A 20,273-nucleotide genomic window follows, 5' to 3' on the forward strand; every position below is an offset into this window, starting at 1 on the left:
CGACCGGCTTCTTAAAACCTTTATATCAGTATTGGTGCTTTGCAGGAGGCAGGCTGAGAGTGGCTAAAAACTTTTGACTTGCTGGATGGATTTGGATGAAGGTTTCTAAACAAAACGTATGTCAAGGGCCCCTGCCAAACTGGAAATTGTGTGACCAATTCATAAAAGAATGCAAAAGCTATTAAGAAAACATAAAACCGTAGTTTTCATCCTACTCCCATTTATTTTCACTTGGCGTAAAAGTGCTGTTTTGGACCAAATAAAAAACAATTTGGGCACAAAGCATTGACAACATTTTCTTGACTGGATTTGGGTAAATCCATCCAGTAGATTTTAAAATATTCAGCAGAGACATGTCTGTGCCTCAGTTTATTAAAACATTCATATATATCGGCCTAGGTGCTTTGTAGCAGAGAGGCTGATCGAAGCTAATAACCTTTGACTTTTTTGCTCGATGTGAGTGATTCCCATGATATTACCAGGAGAAGCCACAAATGAAACGACTCAAAACAATAATTTGAGAAGGAAAAATGATGCCATCAAACTTTGGAATTAACTCCTCCATGACCTTACAGTGTCTAATAAAGTTCTCGACATCAGAAGGAGACAAAAAACTATTCTGTTTATGTAGTCAGTCCTAGGGGAACACTGGATTGAACCACATTGCTTAGATGGCCTGGTCGTAGGCACTATATAAATACCAATACCACTAATAATAGCAATCGCATCAGACTAGAGGTCGGGAGTGAGAAAGAAGACCCCATGTGAAGTTGGGCTTTTGGGTGTGAGTTGGTGAGCCAGTTGCAGTCAGAAAATGTTCGGTTTATCATGGGAAGACCTTGTGAATCTCACAAGATTACAGTGGCAACGCTGCAAGACGTGCTCAGAAATAAATGTACATCACACAAAGCGATGAGTGATAGGGCGTAATGGGAGAGGGTTAGGGAGGGAAAAAGCAATTGTGTGGAGTGAGGTGACCTGGAAAAAAGAAGGGGGACACACGTTGTGTGCCTGTGAGGACATGGCAGACTTTTTAATTCTGAGCAAATGTTCCTGTTAGCACGGGAATCGGCGACTAGCCACAGGAATTGCTGTTATTGAAATGATTACTGTGATATTATCACGGGAATAAGGAGTTAAAAAAATAAAGGTTTATCATCTGCCGTGCCTACATCTACTGGGCAGGGACCACTGGGTGCTTGATAACAAATTAATGGTATGACAAGGCCAGTAGCCATTGCATCGTGGGCCCAAACGAAAGATATAGGTGCAACACGTATAGAGGCCATGGCCGACGGTCATAGCTAGTAAGACCTCAAGAAACTATACAACAGGTTCGTCCATGGCCAGTGGCCATGGCTGAAGGCCACGGCTAGTGGGACCAAAAGAAAACTATTGGTACAACTTGTACAGTGGTCACGGAAGAAGGTGACGGCTAGTGGCCCCTGGGGAAACTAAGGTATAGCAAACCCCTTCATACTCAGTGGAAAACCATTAGTTAAGAGATAATTAAGGTGCTCAGATTTAATGCAACAAAACCCCTGAAATTCAACACTCGCATTTCAATCAAGTCCACCTCGGAGAAGAAAATGCATCACAAACCAAACAGTGATAGGGTGTAATGGCTAGGAGAGGGCATGGAAAGAAAAACGCAATTGACGGTGCGGGAGACCAATGAAAGAGGAGGGGGCATTTGATGAGGGCCAGTGAGGGCAAAGAAGAGTCTTGGATTTTCAAGCATTATCAGGGGAATAACAGGGGAATCCCATGGGCTGTGGGGTTTAATCAAAGGCCCAAACAAACATAACTGAAAGACCCGCTGGAAAAATGGCCTGTCAGCCTTCAAAAACGTCCACACGGAAAATGGCCCTATTAATGCGGATTGAGTGCGTTTCTGTAAGTAATACAAGGAAGAGCTATGTGAATGGCCAAGCATTGGAAATCAAAAGGCCTCTCTTTCATTACAAAAGGAAAGGTTGAACTGAAAAGCAACCTTTAATTTGAATTTGCAGAAGAAAACCAAAGCCCATTCTGTATGAATACTGGCAACAATTGAAAAGAAAAGGCCCCTCTGTTTCGAGGGGTCACATGTACATTTCATTTAGGCCTGAGGCAGACCATGTTGCTTGTTGATGGAAAGAATTCACAAATGATATCCCCACTGCAGGCATGTTGGCCTCCTGATCTGGAAAGGGGACCCTTTGAGGATCATGCATACCAGTTATTTACAACAGCAATAACGTGACTTTCAGCCCTGGGTGGGGAAAAATACCAAAAATAGAAGGTTTTGAGATACAAATTGTGGTCAACTTCAGTTAACAGGAAAAAGGGCCTGATGTCAGCATGGCCTTACGGCATCACAGGGCAGAGGTGAATTGTCTGCTGTATGATAAGGATCTCATCAGCCCACCAACTTTCAAACAACAAAGAGGCTAATGGCTTTTATACCGGCCTAAAAGAAACATTCAGTCTAGCAGGCTCTGGTCACATGCTTGCCAAGAAAAGAATCTGGCCTGGAGAAATGAGAACTGAGATATGGATACATGTGAAAATTTCCCATTAGTTTAAATGTACTATCATAATTATTGATTGTCCATTTATAAGTCATTTGAAAGCTAGTAAAAAGCTGGTTATTCTGATGTAAATTTGATTCACATGCGATTTTGGGAAATCATGTTATCACCAGAATTCTGTTTGTGGCGAGCAGAGGGAGCGTAAAATTAGGTATCTGTGGAGTATATTGCATGTTCGTAACTATTATACGTTTTGTATAAACAGTGAAAAATTGACAAACGCCTGTGCAACATGGTGAAAACACGGCTGTCGTTTTATCAAATCCCACATAGTTAGCTGAAGCGGAATATATATATCATGGGATGTATTAGTAAATTACAAATTGTTGCCATGTATGTACTTTTTGGCAAAAAGTTGACATGGAAAAAAATTTGAATTTCAAAGAGGAGTTGCAATATTTCTGTTCTAGAGTCCTGAACCAATCCTTAGAAAGAGGCTAGACTTGGGGGTGGAGAGAAATGTAAATATCCAGTCCTGGTTGTGAGATCCTAAGTTAGCACCGCCTAATGTTCACTTTCCTTGGGTGGGGCTTACAATAGTAAAAAAAAGGCTTGCGCTATGGAAGAGGGGACAGCCGCAAATAAATCACCAAAGGAGATCTGCTGAAATTTCATCTTGGTGCAAATATTTCTGGGGAGACTAGAAGGAACAAGTTACTTACCTGTAACTGTTGTTCTCCAGCATGGGTCTGGCATGGATTCACATGCTCATGAATATTCCCCGTCGTCAGGCTGGGAATCCTCGGTAAAGAAAAAACCAGTATCAGTTTCGTTTCTGATCTGTCTTTCGTAGTAATAACCAATCACTGGTCTCTGCGTCATACTGACCACAGCCAATGACTGCCCTCTACCTAAGCACCGCCTCTGGCAGCCATCTTCAGATTTGGAAGCACGTGAAGTGGCAGTATGACCAAGTGAAGAGCCGCAGAGGGGTAGGCGGGAGGGTTCGCATGTGAATCCATGCCAGACCCATGCTGGAGAACAACAGTTACAGGTAAGTAACTTGTTCCTTCTCCAGCATGGGGTCTGGCATGGATTCACATGCTCATGAATTAAGAATGCATAGCAGTACACACATGCACAACCACGGGAGGTGGCAACGGCTCAACATTAAGCAGTACATCAAACTCAACATTAAGCATCTTACCTCCTCACCAGGCTCACCTCAGGCGAACAGGTTGCGCAGCACTGCTTGGCCGACCCTGGACTCCTCCCTGGAATCCCGATCGACGCAGTAGAATTTCGTGAAGGTGTGCGTCGACCTCCACGTAGCAGCCCTGCATATGTCCAGCAGGGGCACACCAGAAAGGAACGCCGTGGTAGCTGCGATCGCTCTGGTGGAATGGGCTCTCGGACGGCCAGGCAGCGGTCGGTTTGCCAACCGATGACAGTACATGATACAGCCGGAGAGCCATCTGGAAATGGAAGCCTTCGAGAGAGCCTTCCCCTGATTGACAGGTCCAAAGTTCACAAAGAGTTGTGACGTCTTCCGAAAACACTTCGTGCGGTCCACGTAGAACTTCAGCGCTCTAGCCACATCCAGCGAGTGCAAAGTCCTCTCAGCCGGCGACGAAGGCGACGGGAAGAACACAGGCAACACCAAGGGTTCGTTGAGATGGAAGTCCGACGGTACCTTGGGCATGAAGGAGGGGTGCGTCCTGAGCACTACCCTTGTGTCGTGAAAAGTCAAGTACGGGGCCTTGCATGAAAGGGCCTGGATCTCTCCCACCCGTCGTGCGGAGGTGATGGCCACAAGAAACGCTGTTTTCCACGACAGAAACTTCAACGGGGCCGAGTGCAGAGGCTCGAACGGAGGTCCCATGAGCTTGGTCAGCACCACGTTGAGCTCCCACGCCGGGGCCGGAGCCTTGACCGGCGGGAACGATCTGAACAGTCCCTTCATGAACTCTTTCACCAGACGATGAGACCACAAGGACGCCCGGCCCGTGGTTCTGGTGTATCGGGAGATCGCAGCAAGATTAATCTTGATGGACGCGTGTGCCAGTCCAGCTTTGGCCAGCGTCAGCAGGTACGGCAGTACCTGGGGAGCCGTAATCCGTAGAGGGTTAATCTTCTGTGCGTGGCACCAGACAGAGAACCTCTTCCATTTGTGTCCGTAGCATTTAAGAGTCGAGGACGCCCTGGCCTTTGCAAGAACCTCTCTGCAGTCGGCCGGTATGTCGTATCCTCCAAACTCTAGCGCTGCAGGAGCCAGGCCTGCAAATTCAGCGATTTCGGGTCGTGGTGGAGGATGGCGCCTCCTTCCCTGGAGAGTAGATCCGCGTCCACCGGCAGCTTGATTGGCGGGGACGCTGACAAGTCCAGAAGGTCCGGGAACCATATTTGCCTCGGCCACGCAGGTGCGACGAGGATCATCCTGCACCGTGACCTCTTGAGCTGGTTGACGAGCCGGATTAGCAGTGGCAAAGGAGGGAACGCGTAGAGGAACAGGCCCTCCCAGGGGAACGAGAAGGCATCGCCCATGCTCCTCGCCTGGGGAAACCTGCTGGCGAACCTCCGGCACTTGGAGTTCGTCGCCGTCGCGAACAGGTCGATCTGGGGTGTGCCCCACCGTCGGAAGAGGCGATCCACTAGATCCTGCCGCAGTTCCCACTCGTGGCACGAGCGCAGCTCCCTGCTGAGTGAGTCGGCGATGGTGCTTTTTATCCCTGCCAGATGAAACGGCACCAGAAACATCCTTTGGGCGACGGCCCAATGCCACAGGTCCTGCGCCTCCTTGGACAGCGCTGGGGACCTGGTTCCGCCCTGTTTCCTGATGTAAAACATGGTGGTGGTGTTGTCGGTGAAGATCCTCACCACCTTGCCCTTGAGGGACGGAAGGAAGGACCTGAGGGCCCCGAACACTGCACGGAGCTCCAGGACGTTGATATGGAGGGACTTCTCCGTCGGGAGCCAAAGGCCTCTCGTGTGCAGATTTTCCGTGTGCGCTCCCCACCCTTCCAGGGAGGCATCGGTGGTCACTGTCTCCTGGTGGTCTGGGGTCTGGAAGTCCATGCCCGCCGTCAGATGCGTGCGGTTGCCCTACCACCGGACCGCTCGGCGGAAACTCTCGTCGAGTGTGATCCTCTCCTCGAAGCTGCCCGTCGTTTGGATCCAGCGCGCGTCCAGGAACTCCTGCAACGGGCGCATCCGGAGCCTGCACATGGGAATGAGGTAGATGCAGGAAGACATCATTCCGAGGAGGGACTTGATGGACCCCACCTTGGCCGCGTCGGAAACCAACATCCGCTGTACCTTGCCCAGGATGGACCTGGTCCTTTCCTCCGACGGGGAGGCCAGACGAGACACTGTGTCGAGCTTTGCTCCCAGAAACAGTGCGTTTTGCGCGGGTACCAGGTGAGACTTGGCGTAGTTCACGGAGAATCCCAGGTCCGTGAGAAGTCGGACGGTCCTTGCCGTGTGAACCACGGCGAGCTCCCTCGTCTTGGTTCGGATGAGCCAGTCGTCCAGGTAGGGGTAGACGTGGATCCCCTCGCGGCGCAGCTGCGCCACCACCGGTGCAAGGCACTTGGTGAATACCCTGGGTGCCGACCGTAGTCCGAAGGGGAGGGCTTTGAACTGGTAGTGACGCCCTTGAACCACAAACCTGAGGAATTTTCGGTGCCCCTTTAGGATGGGAATATGGAAGTAGGCATCCTCCAAATCCAACGACGACAGGAAGTCTCCTTCCTCCAGCTGACCCAGGACGTGCTGTAGGGTGACCATCCGGAACTTTTGCGCCTTGATGAACTTGTTCAGACGTCGCAGGTCCAGGATGGGGCGCCATCCCCCCGTCTTCTTCTTCACGAGGAAGTATCTCGAGTAAACTCCGGAGCCCCGAAGCCTCTTTGGGACGAGTTCGATGGCGACCTTCCTGAGCATCGCCTTTACCTCCAGGAGAAGTTGAGGGACGTGAAGTTCTTTCCTGGCCACGGGGGGGGACGCGCGGACACCTTCTTTGAAACTCGAGCGCGTGGCCCCGGGCCAAGGCGTCCAGCACCCAACGGTCGGTGGAGATGGACTCCCACACGCTGACGAAGCTCGCCAGCCGGCCTCCCACCGGGGTGCTTCGGTGGGGGCCCGACCCCACGGTCGGTTCAATCCTGCTTCGACGAGGCTTTGCCGCCTTGACCTCCTTGGCGACGACGGCGGGGTCCGCCAGACTTGCCTCGTCCTCTGTAGGCCTCCTGAGCCGACGAGCGGGCCGCTTGACGGTAGGTGGAGAAACCGCCGCCGGAACTTTTGGAGGCGCCCTTGCCTCCGTTGCTCCGAAAGGGCGTCCGTCGTTGTTGCAGAACTCCAAGGGCCCGGGCCGTCTCGGTGTCCGCTTTAATGGCCTGAAGGGAATCGTCCACTGTTTTCCCAAACAGGTTGTTCCCATCGAAGGGCATGTCCAGGACTCTGGTCTGAACGTCTTGACGGAGGTCCGTAGCCTTGAGCCATCCACGCCGCCTAAGGCAAACGCCGTTGCCCAACTGGCGGAACCCAGTGTCGGCGATGTCCGTCGCAACGGTAATGGCGTGGTCCGAAGCCACCTCACCTTCCTGCAGGATCTCCAGGGCCTCTGCCCTCTTGTCGTCCGGCAAGAAGTCCAGTAGGGGAGCCAGTTTGTACCAGAGCTCCCTGTCGTAGCGGGCCACGATAGCCAAGGCGTTGGCCGCTTTAATCGTCGTCGCCGCAGACGAGATGACTCTGCGTCCCATAGCGTCCAATTTCTTTCCCTCGCCGTCCGGTGGGGAAGTCGAAGTGGAGGCCGCACCCCCCGCTTTTTTCCTGGCCGCCGCGGAGACGACGGAGTCCGGGGTAGGCTGCGCCCGGAGGCACAGGGGGGCCGTGTCCGGGACCCGGTACTTCTTCTCGTACCGGTCTCTTCTAGCTGGCGTCGTGGAAGGGTTCTTGAGGAGGGTGAGGCCCTCATCCCAAATGTCGTCCAATAGAGGCACTGAGAGGACCGTCTTCCTCTTGGCCTCGCGCCGCTGATAAAGGAAACCTTCCTTCTTCTTCTCCTCAGGGCAGAGTTGGAAAAGCTCGGATGCCCTGGTGATCATGGAGTGGAACGATCCAATCTCGTCGGGCGGAGAAGCCCTGGTGGGAGGCGACGACGGTTCATCCTCGTCGTATACCTCGTCGTCCGTACCCGTCGCTGCCTTGTCAGTCCCCGTATCATCCCCTCGGGTGGACGGGGAGGAGGGCTGGAAGGGGCGCGACGGCTGAAAAGGAGGCGGAGGGTGGATCCTTCTTTTCTTGGTAGGGGGAACACCAGAAGGTCCCGGTTCTGAGTCCCCCGACGGGAGAGGTTCCGTCGGCAACGGTAGTCTCGTCCTTATCTCTGAGCATAAGGACTGTATAGCCAACAAAATGGCCGCCGAGTTGTCTCGCAGCGCTGGCAGAGGGGAATCCGACGGGCGATCAGGGGCCCCGTCGGTACCCTCGATGATGTCGTCGTCAACTGCGTCGGGATCCATCCCGACGGGCCGGTCTTCTTCCACGCCGAGGCCGTGGCTTAAGACTTCGACCAGCTCCTCCTCCGAGGTTGAGGCCGAATCTACGACGACGCCCTGCCCCCCTTTTTCTTCCCCACGGGGGATTTCACGGGGGTCCTATCGATGGGCACAAAAGAGGACTCCCTCCGAGGTGGCAGGGAGACTCTGAGCCCCGAGGTCGCCACCACTGGTGTAGCCTCCACAGGCTGAGCCAGGGCCGCCGCGACAGTTTCGATAGAGGGCTTGGCCGGATGGATTAAGGCCTTCACCACCCTAGGTGCGCTCACCGCCTTATCCTTGAGGGGGGGGACACTGCCTCGCTCCCCCTCCGCCTTCGAGCTCGACCGGGGCCTCTCCAGGAGCTTCGCCGGGTGCTCGGCCTTCCTCTTACCCGACCCAGAGCGTTGGCTCGTGGTTGATGGTGCCGGGGAGGGTGCGCCCTGCCTGGCGCCCGTAGAGCCCGACCGTTCGGCGCTCCCGGTGCCAGCGGACTCGCGGTGCTTGGCCTTATGTTGGACCCCCGTCGCCGGGGCGTCCTCAAAGGTCTTAGAAGACCGCTCGGCTTTCTTCCTCTTCTTCTCGCCGGACGGACTCTTCCCTTCCAGCCAGTTGGCGAGACGTTGATGGCGGTCCTTCATGGTCCGCTCCGACATGTTGCCGCAACACGCACAGTCCTTCTCCACGTGCGTCTTGTCCTCATGTAGGCAGTAAAGGCAAAAAGAGTGTTCGTCCTCCTTGAAGACGTTCTGCAGCTGACATCCAGGGCAGACCCTGAACAGCTTTCCGGGCGTCGAGCTCCCTTTCTCCTGGGCCATGGCCGGGCCTGAGAAACTTCTGGAGTCCTCCAAAAGCGTAGCTCGCCGAAATCTTCACCCTTGAGGGGCGCAGGCGAATCCGACACGGGTCCCCGTTGATCGGATGGAGAATCGGTGGAGCTTGAGGCTCTTCTGACCGAAAAAACAAAGTTTTTGAGAAAAAAACGTGAAAAAATAGCACTAACGCTCGAGAGCAATAGCACGAGGATCCCAACACATGAACGTGCGGTAAAAATCTGAAGATGGCTGCCAGAGGCGGTGCTTAGGTAGAGGGCAGTCATTGGCTGTGGTCAGTATGACGCAGAGACCAGTGATTGGTTATTACTACGAAAGTGTTAGGCGATCCTTAGCACATCAGGCCTCCCCACATCAGAACACTGCTCACCTTCCCCAAACACCTCCACCCCAGCTTCGAGGCTCAAGGGATTCGGTGAACCCACAGAACCGAAAACACCATTCCTTCTTTGGTGTACGGGCTCGCTTACAACCTTTCCTGCATTGGCAACTGCCTTGGAGGATGTATCGCAGAAGGGACGGCGATACGTCATCACGTCGGTCACGTGATACAGTGTGGCGTTCCTCACGTGATCCTGGTGGACGTCACATGGCCCAGAGACGTCACATGACCCAGGGACACGCAGTATAAAGAACTGAGAGGCAGGACGATCATTGCTTCTCAGCTGGCTTCGGACCCTGTTTGGCGTTATTACTTGCTCCTTGCTACCTCGACCACGGAACTCTATCTTGGACTCTCTTGGACACCCCTTTGTACCTTTGCCTGGAACTGTCTACCTGTTGCCGGATTTTTGGACTGCACAACGACTTGTCTTTGGATCATCCCTGAGTATCTCGCTGTACTTCTACGCCCAAGTCAAGCCCTATCTTACAGGTGGCCTACCTGGATCCACGCTTACCTGCGGTTCTACCACTCCAGGGACCGCTGTATCTTGTTGAGCCTCGAACCTCCCTACTAGGTTACTTGGGTCTCCCTTACACCAGATAGGTAAGACACTTTAGATTCTTTTTGTTTACCTGCCTGTATTGTGATTGCCTGGTGCTTAACCTCATTCCTTCTTGACAGCAGCATCGGTGTTCCAGAGGCTCCGTGGATCTGGGAAGACATCTCTCACCTGTGGCCTCAAGGGTCGCACAGCGGGTTTCTATTTTGTTCCCCTGTGCGTCACTTGGGGACGGAGGTCTCATCGGTCTACACGACACTCAAGTCAGAACAGAAAGACAGATCAGAAACGAAACTGATACTGGTTTTTTCTTTACCGAGGGTTCCCAGCCTGACGACGGGGAATATTCATGAGCATGTGAATCCATGCCAGACCCCATGCTGGAGAACACAGAAGCTTTGTGACTTCCCCAGAACCATAGAAGGCAGATTGCTGTGGAATTCCATTTGACTGAAGTGCTGGCAAGAATCCTGTTTTTCCCTAAGAGCGAAGCCCTGCTCAGTCTTCATGATTGCAGAGCCTAGAGATTTCCAAAAGTAAGTAGATTGTCCAACAAAATGTCAGCGTGGGGACCTATTTAATTAACACATTCCCTTTCATAGTGGGTTCTCTTCCATTAGTGGGTGGGGGGTAGAATTGTGTAGACCCTTAGCATATTTGGCTGCGCATTAATTTAATAAACTCCCAAATAAATGGACACAGAGGGAAGCTTGGAAGATTTCAAAACTTTCACCCTCCATCCTAGCGGGAAGATAGAAGATAATCATTTAAAGTAATTGCGGTGTCTTGATTTTCCTGTTCACCCTGACTTCTCTATTGAGAAGGAGTGTCCCTTCTTAAAATAAAAATTCCAAACTGAACACCTTACCAAAACTTATTTTTAAACACAAGATATACTTGCCAACAAAACGAAATATAATAATTGTCATCATCCACAAACCTTGCCTTTCAGCCCAAAATATACTTTTCCCACAAACCTGCTTTTAAATAAAAGGTATTCTTATCTTAAAATGAAATTCCCAATTGTCACCACTCTCACAACATTGTATTTGACAAAGGGGTGCCCTTGGCCGCACAAACAAAAATGCACCGCTGTCAAAACTTCCCCAACACAGGCCTTTAAGTGAGAGGGCCGGGGGGGGGGGGGCTGAAAAATCTGAATTTATAATCATCCCCATTTTACTGTCCAAACTTCCAAAACACAGGCCTTTAAGTGAAGGGGGGGGGGGGGTCTGAAAACCCAAAATTAATAATCATCCCCATTTTACAATCCAAACCTTCCCAACACAGGCCTTTAAGTGAGGGGGGACGCACAATGAAATTCCTAAACTGTCTCCAGTGCCTAGACCTGGCCTTTGAACAGAAGGGTGCTGCATGCCATTTGATGCTTGGGTTTTTGGGGCTGGGGAGAAGTGTTTTGCTAAAGTGAGACCTTATGTATCCAACACTGAACGTGTGATGTATGTCTTGTTTTTAAATTAGCCCTGTGTCTATTCCTAAACTAAATTATAGTGAACTCCTATTGCCATATGCATTTTTACAAATCTGTGATTTAAACTGCTAGGATTTTGAGTGCGCAGGGAACTCTATATATCGAGCCTTGAGGGTGAACTAGTTTTCATAAAACAAAAATTGTGCCTATGTGTGACATTAAAAAACTCCCAGTCTGAAACGTGAAGATTATGCTCTAGTATTGTGCCGTCTTATTATTATTGAAATTCAACTTTCAACAGGGTTCATGGGAAAAGAGTTGTGACCAGTTTAGGTAGCCTGTGTTCCATGTTTGTGAGACAAAAGTAAAGGAAGAACAGTGCGTTTAAAAGTACAACCTACAGAAAAGTGTGTTTTGTAATTGAAGCTGTGTTTTCTGCCACAAAGAAGGTGGTGTGTACGATTAAACAAATATATTATTCATTGAGTTCATAACTGAAATAAATATCTATTCTTTCTATAACTCTGCCTGGTTCTTGGCTCACTGTGGGCACGGGGGTGGGGGATTTATGTGGCTCTATATGAGTCTTCAATAAAGCCTGCGCTAGATGAAAATTTAAGCGAAGTATAGAAAGGCTCCCTTATTCGGGGGAAGGAACTCGGCAGGTTAAGGGTGATCTCTCAATATATAATGCTACAAAGCATGGGCAGTTCGATGTCACTGTATGTGTAGTTTGTTGCCATTATTGGGGGAATATCGGGGGAATCATACAGGAATGGGGTGAGAGTAAAAAAAAAGAAAAATTACACCTGCAGTGATCACATCTCTTAGGCAGAGGGTAATGGGCCTCTGTGCTGAAGGTCATGGATGATGGACCCCAAAAAAACCTATTGGCACTACTTGTACAGTGGATGGTTTGAACTGCCTTCTGTGCAATGCTAGATCTCTAGCCGCTCATGCTGCAGATTGTTTTGATTTACTTATTTACTTTCTGATCTTAAGCCGGACTGTTTGTTAGTCAGTGAAACTTGGCTTACTCCTTCCTCTGGGCCAGCCGTGGTTGCTATGCTCCCTGCTGGATATGATATTTTGAGGGAAGATCAGGCAGCTAGTCATCCTGGTGGTGGCATCGCCTTTATATATAAGTTCTTTTATGCTTCTACTGTGCTGCCACTACCGCCGCTTTGTAGGTTGGAGGCACTTTTGGTGCGCATGCCTTTGTCTGCTTCTAAGACCTTATACTTTCTCATGGTTTATCGCCCTGCGGGATATGATGTAAATTTTGTTGACTTTTTCACAGACCTTGTGGCATCGCTCCAGCTTCAATATGGGGATTTGATTGTCGCTGTTGATTTGAATTATAAGTGTAATGACCCCTTAGACAAAATTGCTGTCATACTGATTACTGCTATGGAGGATTTCCTCCTTATCCAGTCTGTTACTGAACCTACCCATGGTCTGGGGAATCAGCTTGATTTCGTTTTTGGAAAACATGACGCCCTGACTGTTTCCTCTCCTATATGTATTACCTGGTCTGATCACTTTGTTGTTCCTTTCAAATTGAATTGTACTGTCCACTCTTTTACTGTTGACAAACCCCTAATAAAGAAGCGCAACTGGTGTATGGTGGACTCTTCCATGATTGCCGTCCTTATTAATACCAGTTGCACTGCCCTTTCATCTGTGGATTTTGACACTCTATCCCAGGTTTTCACCACTTCAGTGGATGCTCTTGCTCCTATGTTGGTGATTCAGGCTCGTAGGCATCCCTCCCAACCTTGTTTTAGCAAAGATTTAAAAGCTCTTTGCCTTAAATGTAGGCAAGCAGAACGCAAATGGCACATTTCCTACTTTGGTAGTGATCGGACTGCTTTCTGTGCTATTACTGCTCTATACCATGTGGCCATTAAGCAAGCAAGACAGAAGTATTTCACCTCTCAGATCGAAAATGCTATTACACTGCCTAAAGAGCTTTTTAAGGTGGTTTGTACTTTATCGGCCAGAGAACCTGTTGATGCCATCCCTGCATCTTAAGATCGTTGTGACTCTTTGGCAACATTTTTTATCTGTAAGATCGAAAAACATAGGGCTCTTATCTCAACCGACTACAATTTCTCTACTGATATGTCCATTTCCCTTGTGCCTTCTCGCTCAGGGACCACGTCCTCTACTGCTGCGCTGTGGGGCTCTTTTCGTCCTTTCACGGATAGGGATGTTAGTGCTGCAGTTACTAGCATGAAATCTACCTCCCCTGATGATGCTCTCCCTCTGTCTGTGGTAAAGGCTATTTTCCCTCAGATTCTGCCCTATTTGACATCGGCAGTGAATTTTTCCTGCTCGACAGGGACTATTCCCCGTGGGCTTAAATGCGCAACCGTTATCCCTTTGTTGAAGAAGCCGACTCTTGACCCTTTGGTCCTCGCCAATTTTCGCCCCATCTCCCTTCTGCCTTTTGGTATGAAGTTACTTGAATATTTGGTGCCCCCCCTACTGGTGAGTTTCTGTGAGTCTACATCTTTGCTTGATGATTTTTTGTCAGGTTTTAGACCTGGCCAGGGCACCAAGACTGTTTTGGTCTTGGTGCTTGATGACCTTACAATTTATGCTGATGGGGTGGCGGCGCTGATTTTGTTAGACCTGTCAGCCGCCTTTGATACTATCCACCACTTCATCCTGATCAGGCGTTTAGCTGCTGCTGGCATGGCAGGACCGCTCCTTGCCTGGTTTCATTCTTTTCTGTCTGATCGGTCACAGTGCCTTTTGCTTCAACTTTTCCTCTCTGCAGTCTCTGCTCTGTTGTGTGGGATTCTGCAGGGCTCTGCACCGTCCCCCACTCTTTTCAACATTTATATTCGGCCTCTGATCGCTCTCATCCGCGCCCACGGCTTTAGGCACTACTCGTATGCTGATGGCACGCAGATCTTGGTTAGGCTGGATCTTCGTCATCCAGCCCATGCCTCTCAGCTCCGAGATTGTCTAACGGCTGTGGGCTGCTGGATGGCAGAAATTTTGCTTAAACTAAATGGTGACAAGACCGAGGTTCTTGTTGTGGGTTCTTCTTCTGTCTCTTCTTTTTGGTCCCCTGCTTTCTGGCCCTTTTCTTTCGGTTCATTCCCCACTGCTGCTTCAGTAGTGAGGAACTTGGGGGTTACGTTTTCTACTTCTCTGTCTATGGCCCCCGAGGTTGGTGCGGTCTGTCAATCTGGCCATTTTCAATTGAAAATTCTCAAGAAGGTCTTCCCATTTATTCCTATCCATCTGCGAGCCCCAGTGGTCTCTGCTTTAGTCCTTAGCAAGATCGACTATTGCAATTCTCTTTATTTGTATCAACCAGACTACTTGATACGGCACCTGCAGGTTCTCAAGAATTCGGCTGCACTCCTTTCCACGGCCACCCTTTTTCAGGAACATATCTCCCCTGTTTTGAGTTCGCTTCATTGGCTTCTGGTGGCAAAGCATGTCCATTTTAAGTCTCTATGCCTGGTGGATCAGGCTTTCTATGGTGTCGACCCTGAGTACCTACAGCAAACATTTCAGCCGTATGTTCCTTCTCGTGCACTATGCTCTGGAGGCCGCTCTCTCCTGGCCATCCCCAGGGTTAATCATGCCAGAACTGGTGGACGTTCCTTCTAGTTCAGAGCCGCTGTTCTCTGGAATGCTCTTCCTGCATCCTTGCGTATGGTCTCTGCGCATTTGCAATTTAGGAAGGCGTTAAAAACCTTACTATTCTAGTCCTTCCTCGTCTTACGTGATCGTTGGTTTCAGATTTTAGCGCCAGGTTGCCTTTTGGTGTTGGTTGCGCTACACTCTCTGAAAATGTTTAACATAACATAACATAACAGTGGCTACGGCCAAGGGCCATGGCTATTGGGCTGCGATGAAACCTATTGGTGCAACATGTGCAGTGTCCACGGCCGAAGGCCATGGCTAGTGGGCCCTAAAGAAACCTAGTGGTACAACATATGCAGAGGCCACGGTCGAAGGCCATGGACAATGGCCATGGCTGAAGTCCATGGCTGAAGGTCCCAAAGAAACCTATTGGTACAACATGTACAGTGGCCACAGCCAAAGGCCATGGATAGTGGGCCCTGAATAAACTATAGAAACTATAACAAAACCCTTGGAATTCTGTGAAAAGTATTTAGGAGAGAGTTAAGGTGATCAGATTTAACATGTAAAATACATAGCAACAAGACCTTTGAAATACAGTGAAAAACATTTGCTATGAGAGAGTTAAGGTGATCAGATTGAATGCAACAAAACCCCTAAAATTCAGCAATCGCATTTCAAGCAAGTCAACCTTAACTATGCGACCCCCGGGGGAATCGCGCAGGCATGTGTAGATTGTTGCCATTTTTGGGGGAATAGTGGGAGAATCACGCAGGAATCGGAAGAGATTGAAAAAAAGGAAATGTTACACCTATAGTGATCACATCAACTAGGCAGGGAGTAATGGGATTTTGTACCATAGCCATAGGACACAGCTATTGGGCCTCAAAGAAACATATTGGTGCAACAGGTACAGTGGCCACACCCGAAGGCCATGGCTAATGGGCTCCAAAGAAACCTACTGGTGCAACATGCGGCCATGGCTAGTGGGCCCCAAAGAAACCTATTTGTGCAACATGGACAGTGGCCGAAGGCCAAGGCGAGTGGGCCCCAAAGAAACTTATTGGAGCAACAGGTACAGGGGCAAAGGCCGATGGCCATGGCTAGTGGACCCAAAAGAAATTATAGTGTAACAAAAGAACGTTAGTTAAGAGAGTTAAGGTGATCAGATTTTATGTGAAAAAAACATAGCAACAAAACCTTTTGAAATACAGTGAAAAAACTGTTACAGGAGAGGTAATGTCATCAGATTTAATGCAACAAAATTCATCATTCGCATTTGAAGCAAGTCCACCTTAACTTTGTGCCCCCTGTTGTGCAGTGTATAACCACAATGATGACATCACATATGGCATCACTGATGACAACACTAATTACACCATACATGACATCACTGACATCACTGGTTTGATTCACTACATTTTGAAACATGACAACTCTGCTTTGTTACATACCCTATATGTACTTATTTCATACTTACAAAGTACATTGTAGTGGGCCCTTGTTTCTTTAAATGGAACATACGATACATAATGTGAACATTGACTATTTTTATAACACGTATTATTAAACATGTTTCTACTTCTATCTTCTTATTTATTTATTTTTAAAAATGCAGCGGTAACGCTATTACTGCTACTTTACTGCTCTGCGCAATCCCAGTTTTGGGGAAGGTCAGAGCACTCACCTCGAGCTTTGAGCTGGAGGTGAATGCGCCGACTTTCTACCCATTTTCAGCGCATTTACAGCGGTGCAATTTGCACCGCTGTAAATGCGCAGAAAATGCCCCATAGGGTCCTATGGATTGGGGGGAAATGGGGATTTACAGCATTGCCGCAACTTGTGATCCAGTGCTAACGACGCCGGACTAAATTGCAGTAACGCTATTTGCGTTAGGCAGTATCCCGGCAGTAAATCCGCCGGAATATCGCCCAACTCGTGATGAGGCCCATACCTCTTCTTATTATATTATATTTGAAATACCTGCAATACATTTTAGCTGGATCAGATATTTTCCCTGCAATTAAGTATTGCAATTGCTTACTAATATATGAAATTCAAACCATTTGTATAACTTACACATTTTATTTATAAGTTGATAGGTAGTACAAATGATTGCTCCACCCGTAATCATATGATACTTATGTATGAAGGTATTGTTTCCATGTCATTATATTATTATTATTAAGTGTAATTAATTAAAATATGTATCAAAAGAGGGCAACAAAAATATTGTACCTTGTATGATCAGTATATGATGAAATTATTGATCTCATCAATGATGACATGTATGATGTCATCAATGGCACCATCAGTGATGTCATATATGGTGTAATTAGTGATGTCACCAATTATGTCGTCTGTGATGTCATCACTGTGGTCATAAGCTGCGCAACAGAGGGAGCAAAGTTAAGGAGGACTTGCTCCAAATAAAAGTGCTGAATTTAGGGGTTTCGTTCAGTGGTCGAAGTGTACGAAAGGAAGTAGTGGAACTATGTTCCCGGCTGGCCTGCCCCCGCTCCTCAAAGACCCCATTGCCACGCCCCCTCCCATATGCAATCCACACCCCCAAACACGTCTGCTGTTTAAGGGACTGTTCAGTGCAGTGCACTGAAGTGCAAGTTTCAACTTCTTCAAACACATTTATTTTCAAACGAAACTCTTCCGGGAATGGTTTCTTTTTAAGATAAAAGTATAGGAACAGTAACAATTTTTTTATAAAAGCAAAGGAGCACCACCCCCAACCGCTGCCACACACTTCGACCACTGGTTTCGTTGCTTTAAATCTTATCACTTTAACTCTCTCAACAGAGGTTTTTTCACTGAATTTCAAAGGTTTATTGCTTTTTTTAACGATAAATCTGATCACATTAACTCTCTCTTAACTAAAGTTGTTTCACAGAATATATATATATATATATATATATACACACACACTATTGTCCGAGTTATATTAAACCCTTAAAGTTAAATTTATCAATTTAACTTCGAACATTTGCTAGGTTGCAAAGTCGTAAACATTTTTTGCAGGCGTTCTTCAAAACGTGCAACACCCATACTTTTAATCTTCGTCTGAAAAGGGAGCATGCAGAGCAAATTAAATATCATGTCCTTATTCTATGCATACATTAAGTAGTATTTGTTTTGCAAAGTAACAATAATATACTCACAAAATCGTCTGACCACTGGTCATCTTCAGCACCAGCATTTTCTGAGGGCATTGAAATAACATGAGAGGAAAGGCAATTAATGAACAGAAATAACAACCCATTTTATGTGTGCATAATCTAATGTAGAATTATCCATGTACATATTTGGTTCATATGATAATCTGCTGTACTTCACATTTTTTCACCCATCAACAAAATCCTTCTCAAACAGGTATTCTCAAAGCTGCAGTAATGAGAAAACAATATGATATTATTTCACATGTCAATTTCTTCTATCTTCAGTTTTCACACTCTAATTTTGTAAATAAACAAATCAGCACATTAACATACAGTTAGAAGAGTAATAGATCTTGAGAAAAAAGAGAGCAAGTCTAAATGGGAATGATTTACATATCAGTGATTATCCCAAACATCTAGTGTGGCTGAGCCTCTTTAGGACCTGCCTTAGAGGCAATCTTTCTATCATAAAGACTTTGTGAACTGGTCCACCTCATGCTTTGGCTTCTCCTGCACTTCGAGGACTGTGTTGCCATCTTAATATGTCCGCCACCATTTTCAGCATTGATTGCCCGAGAGCCCGTCCTGCACGTTGCGGTTGGTTGGTCTCACCTTACTTGACACGACCAAGGGAGCCTGCAGGCGAAGCCGGCCCCCTGCCTAAGTGCATACAGAAGGCCTGCTATAACCCTGTCTGGCCTTCCTTTCTTCCTGAGCTGCTTAGAGGCTAGTAGCATCTCTTCAACTTCTGCCGTCCACGATTTCTTTTCCTGAAGCAGCATTCTACAATCAACAGGTAAACCCTGTTGGGCTTCTGCTGCACTTTGATTCCTTTGTTGTCATCTAAGTATAGCAGCCACCATTTTTTGCATTGATTGCCGTGTATGATAACATTGAAGCCCGCCCTATACATTCCGGATTGGTTGGTCTCGCCTTATTTGACCCAATCCAGGGAGCCGGCAGGCGAAGAGGCCCCCCTGCCTACATCCCATGCACAAGGCCTGCTGTAACCCTGTCTGGCTTGTCCGGCTGTGGCCGCAGGGCCGTGCCGAACTCTGTATCACACTAATTGCTCCTTTGCATCTCTGACTGCCTTCTGACGCCCCCTGAGGCTGGTTGCTGCTTTGTTCCTGCCTTCAATGTAAGGGATGTCCCTGGGCACCCCACACTCTTTCCCTGTGCCTGCTGAGTAGCTCCATCAATCCTCCACTGAGGTTGCAGTGTCCAGCTCACCCCACCTGCCTCTGAGCACCCCTCCCTCTCTTCTCTGCTTAGCGACCCTCACCCCCAAACTCTGCAGTGGGCCTGGCCCCAACTTCGCATTGACAATGTTGGCATCCTGTCCATACATTCTCCATGCACCATCTTCAATGCGTGATCATTGCAATTGACACCAACTTACTTTGAACTACTAACTTCACCAGATGCTTTGTTGCTGAACTTCTACCCTAAGTGTGTGTCTGGTTGGAGCTGCCTTCACTTTGCTATACACTGGCCTGCACCAAACTCTTTCACCTCCACCAGTCACTCTGTTACATAACGTTTTATCCCATTTGTTTCTACTTTTGTGATGCCATACCCTCCATTAGGCCACTGCCTGCCAACCTCAGCCTTTCTACTTAACCTCAGCCTGTAACATATTACTGAGGCTTGCTAAATCCATTCTGTGTGCAGCTTGAAAAATGGCCTACCTTTTAATCTATGAGATTCTTTCACTTTATTGTAGAAAGTCATATTGAATCTACTTGCTGCACTCAATTGCTAGGCTTTTTACCTTTATTTATAAAGTCGAATCTGGGTGTTTTTGAATCTACTTGCTGATTACTAATGTTTGCCTTTTCTACCTTATTTAAAAAGTAGAATCTGGCTAGTTTTTTAATCTACTTGTTGCTTTCTAATGTTTGGCTTTTCTAGTTTATTTTAAAAGTCAAATCTGGGTGTTTTTTACTTGCTGCTTTCTAATGTTTGGCTTTTCTACCTTTATTTTAAAAGTCAAATCTAGGTGTTTTTGAATTTACTTGCTGCTTTCTAGTGTATGGCCTTTCTAACTTTATTTTAAAAGTCATATCTAGCACTTTTGTAAAAATAAATACTGCTTTGTTTACCTGCTAGACATGATATTCTGTTACTCTGAATGCCTATCCCCCTGATGCTTTACTTACTGTTCATTTGATTTGTCTTCCTTTGATTCGCTGCTGGGCCACCTGGTAAGCTCTTTGTGCATTGTGCATCCCC

The 20,273-nt window shown here is 48.0% G+C and overlaps 1 protein-coding gene across 6 annotated transcripts in view; it reads right to left on the bottom strand.

Annotated features, from left to right (window-relative positions):
- BLNK (B cell linker) overlaps window positions 1-20,273 on the bottom strand; it is a 1,905,158-nt gene that overhangs the window by 473,343 nt on the left and 1,411,542 nt on the right. For all 6 annotated transcript variants that reach the window (XM_069611389.1, XM_069611390.1, XM_069611392.1 and 3 more), the window contains one exon: window positions 18,042-18,082. In XM_069611389.1, the coding sequence (XP_069467490.1) occupies window positions 18,042-18,082 (41 nt within the window). The remainder of the gene's footprint in view (window positions 1-18,041; window positions 18,083-20,273) is intronic.

Source organism: Ambystoma mexicanum, chromosome 8 (assembly GCF_040938575.1).
Source record: "Ambystoma mexicanum isolate Mex_15411 chromosome 8, UKY_AmexF1_1, whole genome shotgun sequence".
NCBI classification, from domain to species: domain Eukaryota; kingdom Metazoa; phylum Chordata; class Amphibia; order Caudata; family Ambystomatidae; genus Ambystoma; species Ambystoma mexicanum.